Source organism: the organism of the source record quoted next, unplaced genomic scaffold (assembly GCF_019419815.1).
Source record: "Pyrus x bretschneideri cultivar Hongxiangsu unplaced genomic scaffold, Pyrus_bretschneideri_v1 Contig15, whole genome shotgun sequence".
In the NCBI taxonomy this organism is placed as follows: Eukaryota; Viridiplantae; Streptophyta; class Magnoliopsida; order Rosales; family Rosaceae; genus Pyrus; species Pyrus x bretschneideri.
In genome coordinates this window covers 3,877,914-3,892,276 of record NW_025999446.1, presented here as the reverse complement: position 1 = coordinate 3,892,276, position 14,363 = coordinate 3,877,914, and the positions used below count along the sequence as shown (strand labels likewise).

The 14,363-nt window shown below is 38.0% G+C and overlaps 1 protein-coding gene across 1 annotated transcript; it reads right to left on the bottom strand.

The window, feature by feature from the left end:
- Positions 1 to 1,989: 1,989 nt before the first annotated feature.
- LOC103944636 (putative peptidyl-tRNA hydrolase PTRHD1) lies at positions 1,990 to 3,201 on the bottom strand. Its single transcript, XM_018646812.2, has 2 exons — positions 2,839 to 3,201; positions 1,990 to 2,271 (listed from the first exon to the last, which is right to left on the bottom strand). The coding sequence occupies exons 1-2, from the start codon at positions 3,184 to 3,186 to the stop codon at positions 2,089 to 2,091; spliced, it is 531 nt and encodes a 176-aa protein (XP_018502328.1). The 5' UTR covers positions 3,187 to 3,201; the 3' UTR covers positions 1,990 to 2,088.
- Positions 3,202 to 14,363: the final 11,162 nt, after the last annotated feature.

Sequence of the window (14,363 nt, the reverse complement as noted above, 5' to 3'; positions counted from 1 at the left end):
CAGCTAGGCCTAATATTTGCTCTGCTCTTCCACATAGACATGGAAGCACTTTCGTAGCTTTGTTTGAAGACTTTCATTGACCCAATTTACTATAATCTAACCAATAATTAACTTAGTAACCCTCTTGGTGGGCTATGAAATCAGTCATATCTTATCCAAATCTTTGTACAATATTTTTCCTTGGTTCAAGATTAAAGTTTTTGGACTGATGCCACGGTCATTTTTTTCGACAAAGATAAAAATTTCGACTACAATCAACTAAGGAAAAGGACTTGTAGTTTATCGTTTAACCCAAATGAGGCTTTTTGTTCGAATTTTCTTTCTCCAATTTGCTGCTTTGAAAGATGAAAAGTTGAATCAACTAATAATTTGGTTGGTTTCTGTGTTTTGCGCGGATTCAGATTGTCCCAGGGGGTTTGAGAGTTGCAACATCTTTTTCATACTTTTAATTATTGGGTAGAAAATTTAAAGCAAACCAATTAATGCCAAAAATCTTTAAAAAGATTGTGAAGGACCCACTTGAATTGATTTATACTTGACCAGCATCATGATGTTTTGAGAAAGCAATGTGACCACAATATCCCGTCGCTTTAAGTGCACTTGAATATTATTGGGATCGACGAAGTTGATGAAGGTATATGGATCTGTTTCTCTAAAAATCATACATTCTTTTGACGTAACAAAGGGACCCTAATGGGGCCAGCGCTACAATCGGTCGAGTTTAGTCATGCGCGACCAATTCTAGCATTTCTTGATGCTTTATTTTCTTTTTCGCTAGTGTCATAAAAAGGAAGTCACAATTGTCAACCCGCATTGAGGAAAATAAGGGATGCAGAAGAAGGAAAGAATCAACGCGTACATATCTAGATAGATAGATATAACATAAAGTTCTTACCGTATGTAAATTGTTCGTCACCTCTGGGGTTTGGAATCGTTTAGATACGCGGTTTTTGCATAACCATTTGGACCTGCATTCCAAGCTTCCAGATTAAGCTACGTTTTCCAGGAAGTTCCCTATCTCTCTGTATAAATAGGAATTGCCTTGCACCTTGTATGCCAGCAAACAACAGTTTCATTTTCCGACCACTGCGAACAAATCTCGAAGCAGAAACCCAAGACAGGAAAGAAATAAAGAAAGGCAGACAGGCAGATGAGCAAGCGAAGCCGGAAGCCCTAGAAAGGCTTGAGATTAAAGAAAGAAGGATATTCGATCATGTGTTTGGTGTTCGTGTGTGATGAAGAAGAGAGGGTGCTGTTGAGGCAACCGGCGCCGGGAGCATGCTCTTGCTGTGGAGGAATGGTGAAGCCATGGATGTTGAGAGCAACTGGAGGTTTTGCTTCCTTCCGCTGTATTGGAGGACCAAGCGCAAGTTCTACTGCAGCTTGTTTACTAGAAAATTGGTCGTGCAATGATAAACTCACATGATATGTAGAGAGATTGCAGTTCGAGATTTTGTATGTATAACAAAATATAAAGCGTGACATTTTATTGTTACTGAAACAACAAAATGACAGACTCTGTTTACATATACATGCATTGTTCTTGTGTTCTTTCTAAATTTCCGAACCGAACCCTCTAGATTTTACTTCTTAACCAATTAAGAATGGTATGTGTCTTAGTTATCTACAACCCCAGTTTCATGGTTTCTCTTCCGGACATTCCTTCCAACTAAAACCGGCGGAGAGATGTCTGTCTAAAGTCTTCAAATCGTTGAATGTTATGGACCAAAGAGTGATATCCAAGCTCATAAGGGAGAAATCTGTTCTTCCTAGGTTCATTCCTCTAAAGTTTCAAATTGCTAAATCATAAGGGCAAACACGAAACACAGTCCCATGGTACAGCCCAGACTGCATTTAGCATTATATCGAAACACGTAGGCCAAATTTACTTTATTTGTGTAAAACAAAAATCTTGGGTAAGGAACACTGTGACATCAGACTGCTAATCAACTGTATTCCAACACATTCAACATAAAGGGGAAGCAAAACTGAAAAGGATTAAGAGCCAATTCATAAACGAACACATTATGCTTGAAAGTCGTGCACAAATCAATTCATGGCTGTGCACTAATGAGGATGACAATAACATCACTTACAGAGTTTCAACTTTTTAAAATATGCGGATACCACGGATTTCGGGTACGGCTTTGTGGCGAGACAAGTTGGGAAGTTTTCGGGTTGTTCAATCCAGAGCTTGTGTGCTATGCCACCTGATTTGAGCTTCTCTGACAAATTCACTATCTGGGGTTCTCCCTTCACCTCAAGGGTAACCTGCAAAAGTTCACAAGGACATTGTAATCAAAATTACAACAATCAGTACCAAGTAAAAACAACAGCAAAGAAGTAAATTCTCAAAACCCAGTTAACTGATTCACAAGAAAACTCCCAGTAAACTAACAACACAAATTTGGCAGAAATCTCAGTGACCCAATTGAACGAACATAAACTTTAAACTATGCAACCTCGTATTACCTACTGTTTCCTACATATTTAACTCTGTAAAGACTGTAACTATATGCTGTAACACAAAGAATTTCATACATTTTGTGGGCCCAAGAGGACAAAATTCATGGTATAGGCTTAAAACCATTCTAAAAAATGAAGACATGAAACATTAACCTCAAAGTTCGAACCCCTTCTGCTCAGTTTATATTAGATTAGAATACGGCTTCGAGCTAGTTTAGATTAAATTAGAATATCGCTTCGATAAAATAAAAATCAAAACTACTAAGAATCACACCTTCATTCCACATTCGTAACCAAAACCCAGAAATCTAAAACTGTTAAACCCTACAAAAATCCAATTTTTTTTCCAAAAATTCAAGCTTTTGGATTTACCTTATGCATAGAATCGATGTTTTCTGGACTGCAGTACTGGAGGGTGATGGGGTCGTCTTTGTGGGACCAAATGGCGGATACGGAGGCATGGCAGCCCTGTGTGACCACGCTGCCCGTGGGCCACGTATCGATTAGGTCTCGCCGGAGCACGACGTACTGAACCAGGACGTCCGTGGTGTCGGACTTTGGGATGTCCGGATTGGCCTCGGCGGCTGGTTGACTCATCGAATTTCGGATGAGTCGAATCGGGGCGGGGGCCGCGTTGGATGGAGGTTTGGCCCCAAATCTGATTCGAGGGACTGAAAGCGAAAGTGGGGTGGGACGAAGTGGCGCGAGTAGACACGCCATGATATAATTACACGTTAGAGCATCCATCCACACTGTCCTACTTTATGCAATTTTTTTTTTTAATTTCTTTTTTCTAAAATTTAAATTAAGTTTTTTTTTTTCTTTCCAGAATTGCTAGTTAAATTACATGATCACATGTATGGTCTAGTTAATATACTTGGCCTCACTCAATCTCACGATGATCTCATCCCTGTGAGAGAGTTGTGCTATGTCACTCCCTGCTAAAGATTCACCGCTACAAGATTGGGTTGGGATATAAATGGGAAAAAGAAATCCAATGTATGAGATTGGTGATATCATGCATGAATGATAAGCAAATATTTAGGGTGCATTTTTTCTCATCAACTTTAAGTGGTGATAATACTTACTATCTTATATATCACTGTAATGATCGTTGATATTCTCTTTACCAATATAAAAAGAAGAGAAATGCTAAGGGAACTTTCTCAAAAGTGTGAGTTTACATGGGTTCTAAGCCACCTCATGCTTTTGGCACAAAATTTTATAATGTTAACATAGAAATTGACGTTAAACTGTGAGATGATCGAGAGCTCGTAAAGAGTCCCATTTTTAGATGATCCCTTAGCATTCCTCGGAAAAGAAAGGTCGATAATAATAGGCCTATAATAAGCGCTTAGACTTGATGGACTTGCTCTAGCCCGTTAGATCGACCCTATATTTCAATCAGGATAGGAACAATGCTAAGGTGCAGATAGAGCTTTGCAGACGGTGTGGGCGGACGAAATGGGGACCGTATGATTAAATTTGAGTGCTTGAAAACAAATCCATCAGAAAGGACTTAGTGTGAAACTGGGTTGAGAAAGACCCATAAGTTAATCAAAACGGTACCTGCGAGAATTTAAAAAATAGGGAATTAAACTCTCCCCATCCTTTCCACAACAGAGCGGTTGTTTCTGCGAAAGTCGACAACAAACTTGATTCCGGAAACAAAATTTGAAATTTGGTGAGTTTGGAAATTTTGATCCCTAGAAAATAATTTTGTTATGTATGTAAAATTGTGTATATTTTTTAGGGTTTATGGTTAATTATGCAACTGGGTCGATGAAATTAGTTGATGTGGAAGTCATCGAAAAATTTAGTGAGATGTAAGTTTATGAACTGTGGTTGATAGGTTGTGTGCAAGATATATGTGCTTCAATTTGTTTTGTTGAGTTTATATTTTTCACTTGGGAATGATTTTTGTCGAAGAATCTTTGTTAATTTTATGAATTAATTTTTTATTTCTTAACTCATGAAAGTAAGTTCATAGTAGATGTATAGCTATGAGAATTTGTTTACAAGATGTGTCAAATAGATGTATAGATATGATAATTTGTTGACAGGTTGTGTCAAGGATAAACATTGTTGTATTTGGTTGTTATTGGGGTATTGTTTTTCAATTTGGTTGTGATGAATGGTTGTATTGTTATATGTATAGAAGATGGCAAATCAGAGGGTTGAAATCGCAACAAAACAGGAAGAATCTTATAGAGGAAGGGTTGACAACCTTTCTCAAGCTAGTCATGTCCTAGGAGTGTTGCGTCACAAGTTTAATGATGCATATCTTTTTGAATTTAGGGCTTCATGCTTTGGACACTTAGAGAGTGTCGATAGATTAGCCTTTAGTGGGCAGCTAGTGCATGAATTGTCTATCTGTAGAGGGGCAAATTAGAGGGTGAAGGACATAGAGGGACTCACATATTTAATAGGCTGTGAGGTCACCCAGTTCACGAAGAAGGACTTTTGCCTCATTACAGGACTTCGTTGTGATGAACCCTATAATCTAGAGGTTGAGCCTTCCAACATTAGGCTATTGACTAAGTATTTTCCTTAAAAGTTTGGTTTTGTTAGATAGAGTTGTAAAGGTAAAGGTAAGGGTAAGGGTAAGGTTGTGAAGAAGAGAGGTAGAGTGAAGACCGCCCCCAAGAAAGCTACGAAAAAAGTTTCAGTGACATGTGCCGGGCTTGAAACGGCGTTTAAACAATGCGAGGATGAGGATGATGCATTGAAGATAGGGTTGGTTTACTTCACCAATGGTGTGTTGATAAGGGCAAAAAGTAATGTGAGTGTGAACCTAGAGTACTTAGACCTCGTATAGGACAAGGATAAGTTCAACACTTATTCTTGGGGTATGATATCGTGTGAACAGCTACATGACAACCTTTATTTTGCTACTCCTAGGAAAGGGAGATGAAGAGGGAATGGAGATTCAAAAGGACATGAGAAGGATGAGAAGGATGAAGAGGAATAAACGAAAGGAAGTAAGATGAGGCAGTGATCCGGATGGGGCTGCAAAGGGTTTAGTTATGCCTTTCAATTATAACTTGTTGGTTTGATTAAGTACTAATAAGGGTCAAATTGCTGTGATTGTGATGAGCACTAATTCAGTGTACGTAATTAGTGTACGTGCATGTGTGGGCATATAAAAAATTATGCAACTGGAGAAGCCACTATGCTATTGCAAAATGATTGATCCGACAGCCATCCCAAGAATTCTTAGGTGGTCAACAACGAATAAACAACCGATCCATGAACAGGACCATATGTACATAACTCAGAGCCGAGAGACATGCCCTTATTTCAAAAGTTATGAACTTATGAAGTATTATGGAGCTATTTTAATATCTGTTTGAAGTCTGATGAACGTTTATGAGTGTTTATGAATACATGTTTTGAGAAATGTACATAGTTAAGAGCAGAGATGTATGACCTTATTTGAAAAGTTATTAACTTATGAGGACTTGTGAGGATATTTGAATATATGTGTGAAGAATGATGAACCTTTTTGTATGTTTATGAAAGCTTGTTTAGGGAAATGTAATTTTGATGATTGACGATAAATGGCAGGCCGTGGGGATTAGGGATATAGTGCCCACTAAAGCGGAGAATAACTCAGGCTATTGGACATAAGGCGATGATGTTGATGTCATGATGCCAGAAACCCTGACTTCGAATACAAATGATGTCGGCTAGCTTAAAGTCACAAATTAAGGAGTTAAAGGTGGCAATGGGGCGTTTGGCCCACGAGAAAAATATTTTTCAGAGAAATGTGTTGAAGAATGTGAAAGAGTTGACAAAGAAGGTGAAGGCATTCAGGAGGGAAGTTAAGGGAAAAGAAGAGGATGAACAGAAAGTTAAGGATGAGGAAAAAGAAGAAGAAGAAGATGATGATGAGAAAGAGTAAGGAAAACAAGAAGAAAATGAAGAAGAAGAAGAAGAAGAAGAAGTAGATGATGATGATGATGATGATGATGATGATGATGATGAAGGGAAACAAGTAGGTAAAGAAAAGGTAAAAGAAGAAAAAGATGGTGGTCAAAGCTGCAGCGCTGTATGAAATGGTGTCCATGAAAGGAAAGAAGAATCTGTGGATGGTAAAAAATGAGGTGAAGAAGGCAAACTGGGGGAAGCCAAAGGATTAAGAGGGAATGAGGTTATGAGAGGTGTGGATGAAGTGGGTTTTCAAGACCTTGTAGAGACTATTAATTAGGAATGTCCTACAGATGTGTGCGAAAAAGTGCTTGCACAGGTCGAAGAAAGGATAGTGCATGACCGCACAGAAGTCCAAAGTCCGATCATGATGATGTTGTTATTTACACACCTGAAGGTAAGCATGTTGGAACGAAAAGGAAAGTCTGGTACACTAGGGTGGCAGCAAAGACTGGGGGCACCAAACTGGGGCAAATAAGAAGACAAAAGTGGTGTGTCACATGAAATTGACATTTGAAGTGACAAAGTGTGAAAAACTCCAAGACGGTGAGCTAATGAAGCATGTTCTGCAAAGGGGAGCGACATTTAAAGCAATTGACTCAGCTTGTATGGTCGAGGCACTTCAATATTTCTATCAATTTCATAGATTGAAGAATGCCGGTAACAAGTGATCATCGTGTTTTGCTTATGGTGATTTGGAATTTATATGCAGTAAACGACTAGAATGATGACGGTAAATTTGTTTTTTTTTGTTTGTTACATTGTTAGTCATGTTGCCCAGTTGGAGAATATGACGGTTGGAGACACGGACTTTTGGAGATGCCTCATTGACAAGGAAGGGTTGTCAACCGATGTAAGTCCATAAAACCTATTGTTGAAGTAGTGTTTCCATACTGTTGGGATTGTATTGGTGTGAAAGTTTAATTAAAAAATTTATATTGCAACATCTTCATTTGCAGCTGTATCTCTTCTAGAAGTATGTTCAATAGGCTCAGATGGTGGGGACAATGTTGAGCACTAACACAAATGATTGGTTTCTGGTAAAATATCCAACATAATATGTGCTACTTATGTAAATATGTGCAATTGTTATGTTGAGTGTGATTTTGGGCAGTAGAGTTGGTGTACATTGAAGGAAAATTTGTGAAAAACAAGTTCATTTGAGCAACATCAACAACATGCAATTAACAATTAAAAGGCGGAATCATGTTTATATGCACTCAAAAACAAAACTTAACCCATGAACTTCAAAGCCTAGTAGATAGGTGAACCAAGACTCAACTCAAAACAAAGTGAGTTGAGAAATCAATACCTTTGTAGATTCCTCTTTGCATAAGCAAAGGCTAATCACCCAAAGAGAGGGCCTTCATTCCTTGCATCTTAGATCCATGGATTTGGATGGATGAAAAGGTTTCTCCAAGTTCCCAAAATTGAGAACCTCTAAGTCTCCACACCAAGGCATATTGAAGAAGAAATGAGTGACCTAGAGGAAGTAAGATTGCTAGATTTTCCCCTCTAGATTGGCCGGCCTCTTTGAGAGCAAAGGGAGGTTTGTGTTATCATCTTTTCTCCCAAGAAAACCCTAAGGATGAAATGGCTATAAAGATGTCTTTATACCACCTCACAATGGAGTGGCAAACTTGCAATTAAGCCAAGTTCACTACCCTCCTCTAAATGGCCGGCCTAAGGGGATTTATTGGGCTATTTGGGCCTTTGTGAATCATTATTCATTAAGTTGTCATACAACTTAAGTCAATGGACTTGACGTTCGAAGCCCATTGGGCCTTAAGGTCCAAAACTATCCCGAGGTCTTTAACGAACTTATTCGTTTGATTAATTAACATATTAATTAATCCTTGCCATAAATAATTAAACCATTTAATTATTCTTACTCATCTCCGTTGAATCTTCAATCTCTACCTTACACGGTGTACGATCCATTAGGTTCCTTTTAGTGAGGCAGTGGGCGATTCAAACTCTTTCAAATCGATTGTGAATTGAAACTTACTTTCAATTCTCCCTTTAGTGTTTATACACGTTTAGGGCTTCCACAAACTATGAGTGACACCTAGCAGCATATCATGGTTACCCAAGCTAATCAGAAGAGGTGGAGAACCTATTCAGTTTAGGATTACAAATGCAATACGGTCTTTCTCTAATACAATACTCTTGACCACATTGTTTGGTTTGATAGTTTATTCATGTCTACTATCCAATGTGAATCTTGTACTTATATGATTACCTTGAATGTGATCTGGAACGCATTCCAACATCTCATTCATACTCTGGCCAGAGATTCTAAATCATATCATAGAGTATTCTCCCTCAAACAGTTTGAAGGTTAGAGATCCCTTGTTGCGCATTCACTTGCCTCCATGGCTAAGTGGCTTAACCCCGACGATGCCGTGGACACCCTGATAGAGTGACTTTGACATAATCAAAGATCAAGTACCTAACCACAAGACAGCTGTGATGCCTCAGGTCAAAGGACTACTTTGCATTATCCCAACCATGAGTTCTCATGTGACATGAATATGAGAACTCCTCGTTGATCGTGTTCAGTGAACTCATTCTCTATTGAGCACCTACATGCTTGTCTTGGTGTCACTCACACCAATGACTCGAGACTAGTCACTCTCCCTGAGAGAATACACAGCACGTACTGATCTTAACGGACTGTCAATGCCCAATTGGCAATCCTATGATCAGGAACGTTTAGGATGTGTCTACGAAAGAATGGTCTCATGAATCTAACTTCTTTAGATCGCATTCTCCCAATCACATATTCCTTGGACTTTATCGTTTAAGCATATAACATTTATATGAGACGGCTCAAACAATAATGTTTGCCCTTAATATTAAACTAGATTAGTTTAACATGTGAAATGTCCATAAAGTATCATCATATGATTGGTTTTAGGGCACATTTCCAACATACATGTCTTTTACTTTATACTTCGATGGTGTATAAACTTACTGTGAGCGCGACCCCACTTAAAGGACAGCTAAAAAAGCAACCTGGGGGAAACCCGCAATGTCCACTCCATTCTTACTTGTCATTTCGAAAACGGTGAAGAGGGAGAGGGAGCTAATTTCTACATCATGGTTGGTCAATGTTGAGAGGGTGTACATGCCCCTTAACCTTGATAACCATTAGGTTGCTGTGGAGATGAATTTGAAAGCTTCGAGAACCACATTGTATGATTCATAGAGATGAACAATGCATTCCCGGAAAGTGACGACAAAATTGGTCGATGTTGAGAGGGTGTACATGCCCCTTAACCTTGATAACCAATAGGTTGTTGTGGAGATGAATTTGAAAGCTTCGAGAATCACAGTGTATGATTCCTTGAGATCAACAACGCATTCCCGGAAAGTGACGACAAAATTGGCTTTAATCTCTTGTGTGTTGCCCGATCTCCTATGAAGCATGTTGAGGGAGGTGAATGATGGACTTTGGCTCATCGTTGTAAGTCAAAGGGCTCCATAGCAAGACAATGGGTCTGTTAAAAATTTATTGAATTGTTAGTCAAGTTAAATGATTTAATTATGTGTGAATTGTTTCTGAAACTTGTTAGTAGCACGGTGGAACTACGGGATTTTCACTTTAAAAGTCATAGAGTTCTTGTCTGCTGGCCTTCCCCTCGATCTTATTAAGCCGCAAAACGTGCTTGCATTCCGATTGAGGATGGCGATCGACATATTGCATGGGGTGCACAATGTGTAGGCGGAGTTCGATGATTCAATGGTTGTCAATGTAATCTTGTAAACACGTAGTCGATAAAACAAGTAGTACTTTGTAGAATATGTGGTGGTATATATATTTTTATTTTGTTAACACAAGTTCCATTGCTTCAAATGAATATAATATCTCATTCCTAGTTACTTGTTGTTATGGATCAATTAAGTGGAATGAATTTGAACCACGGTGTTTTGAACCACCTCTTATGTGTTGTGCAAACAAGTGACAATTTATGAATACTTTATTACAAGATATGAATGTTTATGATCAACGTTGTCCTAGAGCAAGTTGGAGTACTGTGAAACCACAGTGAAACCGAATCAGACAAAGGAACTTGGAAAGTAAACTTTAATAATTTGGACAATTTTGTACTTAGTGTGGAATAATGTATTGGGTTAGGGATGCTTTCATTATGTTCTTCCAGATGATTTGTTATTAGGGATGAGTGAAGTTAAATAATTTGAAAGAGAATTTTTTAAATGGCGTTTATAAATTATGAATACTTGTGACAATATTTGATTTGATACTTATTTCTTATGAATGTTTGTGATGGAGTAATAAGAAAGGGTCATGCATAAATGGTAAGAGATAGTGCAACTGAAAGTGACAAAATAAATTGTACAGTGCAATATGATGTTTCCATCCCAACCAACACACCAAAAATAACCTTCGTAAATGCAAACATTTCAAACTTAAAACCAACTTAATTACTTAAACACAAACATAAATTAATACATACTAAAATGAAATCTACTCGTTCGACTGCCTGAACAGTAATACATAAAAAAAAAGTCCAACATAAAAGACAAACTAAAAGATTAATTAAAACATGCTAAAATTAAATCTAAACTACTTAAATCCACTTGGCTACTTCATGACGTCATACAACGTCATCAATTATTTACACCCATGCCATCACCTGAACCTGCAACTGCACCTTTACCCTCACTTTCATCTTCAATGTCACCTTCAGTTTCTGTTATTCTTATTCTCGGAGCCCAACTGACAGTCATCTCCGAGTCGTCTGCACCTACCACAGAGTGTGCACTATCAGTGATAGCTATTTGTAGTTGAGGGAAGCAAATGATAAGGTCATCGTCAAGGTCATCTAAAGCAAGGTTCGAATCGGTGAAATCCTCCAGCAGCATGTTTAGCCCGTCGATGAACACCTTGTTCACCATAAACCAATTGGCATCCAACACATTGACATCACAATCGTATTTGAGTACTGTTCTCCTCCCACGGTAGGAGCAAACCTCAAACAGACTCTCATAACTAAGGAAGGTTGGCAGCTCTTTGTTTCCATTCACCACAAGGACCTGCTTTAAGAGTAGACAAACATTCACTTCCATTAACACCATTATGGCCATTCCATTGAGGGAGTTAATATAAAGGTCATGAAGCCTAAGAAGGTCGCCGATGGGTTTAGTGATAGTCTTCAAGATGTTTAGCTCCCTATATTGCATTGTTATTTGAGAGATTTTAACCCATACTATCAAGTAAGGTATAGGGTCTGATTCCTTAAAGTCTGCCATCCACGTTTGTAAGTGGAAGATCTGGCCCTTCATAAACCACAAACGTCCCTTCACTATGTTTTCCAATTTATCCTCGTTAGTGAACTCTAATGCAAACCAACTCTAGCTGAAATGGTCGATAAAGAAGGGATTTTTAACAGCTTCACCAAACGACAGAGTTAGTTTGATGTGTATGACTCGGCATTCTTGAGTTTCCTGAACGACCTCCTCATCAAAACCTACTGCTTTATATGCTTAATGTTCGCGGTGGAGACGAGATTGGTGTCAACCATTGTGACACCCTTTTCAACTTTGAACACACAGTTGTCATTGTGGACGACAACTGGGCCTTCCCCTAGGCTAGGAAGTGGGAATGGGTTTGCCTAGGAAAGAAGTTGGGGCATGGAGATTGATCGTTGTGGATGGAAAGAAGTTGTAGCAAGGGCCAAGTTTAGTGCTATTGCTGAAGCCAAATAGTAACGTGCAGTTTGCAGGTTGGCTTTTCAATAATACTAGAGGAGTATTTGAGTTATGTGAAGACAAACAAATGTGACAACCAATAAATATAGGGTTATAGTGACATCCAGAAGAACGCGAAAGGTCTGCATGCCAATGTGTGGCAATCATGACAGTTATTCTCAACACGCGTCTTCCCAACATGCATTTTTTTTTATGGCTTGTGAAACGTTATGACTCGAAAACCCTAAACCATTACGTGTGTGCTTATCATTGTGTCTGTTAAGAAACCCAACAATTTACGAAAAGGGACCTTTTTTGTTGCTAACTGTGAGATTGACCATGTGGGTGGTTGAGATTTGCCCCCACCTGTTACCACGCAACCTCACACATTCTGTCCCTCTGCTATAATGCCTTCAAGGTTTTCCACGTGGATTAAAATATGTTAACATGATATTGTTCATGAAATTTAATAATAAAAAATTCCCAAACGAGGCAAAATGAGAAAAAATTACCGATACGTTTAGGCTGTCATCGTACACGATATGAGGTGGGTCAAAATGGTTGCATTAAAAGATTGAAACACCCGTGAATAATGATTTCACATGGGGACTAACATTGAAAATCAATTAGTAACTAATTAATGGCAGTTATAATTTGGGAAAATTACTGTAAAACTTCGTCACCACAACGTCTACAACTTTCATGAAGGATGGTATTTGAAAACCGGTACCTATTGTGCAGATTGGTCAATTGTTGATAATAACCGTCGGTTTATAGTATTCGTTTGCGCTTTCATCAGGCAATATTTTAGCAAACTACAAAATTCCAAATTCGATGCTAACAATCTGAACTGTTCATCTTTTCCAGGCCCCTAAATATTGTACTTTGAAAATAAAAAGTTACCCCGAAACCCTTATGGTGATGAGCAAAGAAGCTGTAATCATAAACGATAATCTGACGGTTAGCATTGGTCGTAACGGATTCTCCATGATCCGTATGTAGGTTGGCCATTCATCATTCACGAAAGTTTTATCCCTTGTCCATACGATAGTTGCTATTAATTTTTCACATTTTTCCCATTTATGAATTACTTTATTTTTTACAAACTTATAGCTAAACTAGTGAAACTGCTATTCAATTGCGTTTCGATCGTGAAAAAATTCCACTGCAGTTTACGCCCGTGTTCATCACGTACAAGATGACATCTTGAGCAAGTTCAAAATTTTTGGGGATTTTTCACAGTTATTTATTTATTTATTTTTTTTTTACTTTGAATTTCTATGCAACAAAAAAAAAAAAACATTATTCATACAATTTTCCATAGGGCACTATCTGACGCCCACCACGTGGATACTACAATCGCCACCTGCAAGCGAGATTGAAAAGTATTGGGATCCTTTTCCCACCAAAATCGTTGGCTTTTGTAGAAGGCAAAAGAAAAAAAAAAAAAAAGGATTTTAGTCCCACGTTTTCACCTAATTCATCACTTACTTCCTATCAAGACAGTTAATAAACTCCCATTCTCACATCTCTATCTAATGCCTACATGTCCTCGCATGTTTAATTCCCAACTGTCCTTACATGTGTACTGAATCAATAACTCCACTCAATCATCCAAACAGCTCTCAAATGTTATTGGAAGAAATGTTCATATTGTGTCATAAATATTCATAAACACTCATAAAGTGTCACACCTTATGTAGGCCAATTTTGATTAGTGGTCTTATGCTCAGTTAACAAAAACAACCATGGTTTAAGATGATTGTACCCCTCTCTGTTGGCCATAAAAGCACCCCCAGTGAGCCAATAAAAATTGAAGGTCTAATATTTCAAACTCAACCTATCACTGTGGTAGACAAAAACACCCTTAGTGAAGCAAAATTATTTGTATGACATTTTATGTATGTCTGATAAAGGTTTTATCATGTTTGTTAGTGTTTATGAATCACCAAATTTTGGCGTATGAAGCAGTGCCAGTAATAGAAACCAAGGGCTGTGTTATGAATACTTGTGAGCATTTGTGAGAAATTATTCTTGCATTATGAATCTACGATCTTACGTTTTTTTTAACATATTACATTTATAGTTATCATTCAGAAATAATAATATGAGCAGATATTTTGGCGATAAAAAAAACAACTATATTAATAACTGCAAGTTGGACTACTACGTGGTGAATTTTCATCAACAGAAGAAAATTTGGCAGAAAACATTACGTCACTACGTACAATGTAAACCCTAAAACGTAAACT